At 40.4% G+C, this 1,357-nt stretch overlaps 1 protein-coding gene across 1 annotated transcript in view; it reads right to left on the bottom strand.

Moving 5' to 3' along the window:
* The window catches only part of LOC101853371 (dynein heavy chain 8, axonemal), a gene marked incomplete at its 3' end in the record, with an annotated part of 107,937 nt that overhangs the window by 64,135 nt on the left and 42,445 nt on the right, over positions 1-1,357 (bottom strand). The window contains 1 exon segment of the mRNA XM_035968421.1: positions 980-1,042. Coding sequence (XP_035824314.1) covers positions 980-1,042 — 63 coding nt within the window.

Raw genomic sequence — 1,357 nt, forward strand, 5'->3', positions numbered from 1 at the left:
AGAGGGGAGGGGGAGAGAGAGGGTAGGGGGGTGGAGAGGAGAAGGCGAGAGAGAGGGGAAGGGGAGAGAGAGAAAAATAGAGGGGAAGAGAGAGGGGAGGGGGGAGAGAGAAGTGAGAGGGAGAGAGAAAGAGAGAGAGAGAAAGAGAGAGGTGGTTTAGTTTTGTTAGAGTTTTACGGCACTTGCAACACAGTAAGGTCATATAAGTGCCGAAGATTAGAAGTGTTACAAGAGAGTAACAAACACAAAAAAGAAGAAGGAGGGGAGATAAAGACGATAGATGTTTGATAGGAAAGAAGGAGCAAACCACACCAGAGCACCCGCCAACCACCCACTGAGAGGTGGGGGTGGATTGGAGAAAGTGAAAAAAAAGAAAGAAAAATACCAAAAGAGAGATAATAAAAGCAAAGACAGACAGACAGACAGACAGATATACCAACACATTGTTTTCATGTTTGTTTATCTTTTCTTTGTTTTTATTGGGGGGTTTTAGAGGGTGGGGGTTGAGGGGGGAACGGAGAATAGCACATCGATCCATAAATAACAATGCAGAGGAAAAATCAAGATCCACCGTCAGAAACAAAAGAAGAGAAAGAAAAAAAATAAAGGAGGCAGAAAAAGAGAGACGAAGACACAGACATAATTGAATTTTACTTTTCAAGATTTGTAAGGTAATTGTTTGTGAACATTTTTATCTGCCACATTCCACTTCTAGTAGAGTTCATTGGGAAACAATCTAAAATCAAAACTGAGTGAAGTCTTGCACACACAGAGCAAAACACGTATTAAGGTAACAGATTTTCAAATCCTGAAATCTTATTATACATGTATAATTTTTGCAATTTAAAACACGCCCATGGCAAAATTCGTACATAAGAAAAAGATTTCTGAGTCCTGCCGATTTCGCAGTGTGTATGCTGGACTGTATCAGTTGTGTTTTTCCTGGGAAAGGAGCTACGTCTGTAACTCAAGTACTGACCTGGAAGTTCTGAAGTCGGTCATTTGCCACCATCGGTGTGATACCCGGCTCCATGGGACCTTTCTGGGGGACAGAAAATGAATTGGTAGAAAATGATCAACAAAAAAGGGGTTTACTTTGTCGTGATAGTTCTGAGATTTTGCCACCTTAGGCTAGCTATCAGAGAACAGCAATTAATTATTATATCGACTTAATATTATTTTCACTCTATCTTACATACTCAGCCCCTCCCCCCTTTCCGCCACTCTTTCTGCCCTTTTTTCTCTAGTAAAAAGATAAAAGTTATATGGAGTGCAAAAAAAAATAAAAGCTGAGAATAACAGCTGTACTACAAACGGACTTCAGTGAAAATAACGGAAACAACTGCCTGTTGAAAGA

Source organism: Aplysia californica, unplaced genomic scaffold (genome assembly GCF_000002075.1).
Source record: "Aplysia californica isolate F4 #8 unplaced genomic scaffold, AplCal3.0 scaffold00058, whole genome shotgun sequence".
Classification (NCBI taxonomy): domain Eukaryota; kingdom Metazoa; phylum Mollusca; class Gastropoda; order Aplysiida; family Aplysiidae; genus Aplysia; species Aplysia californica.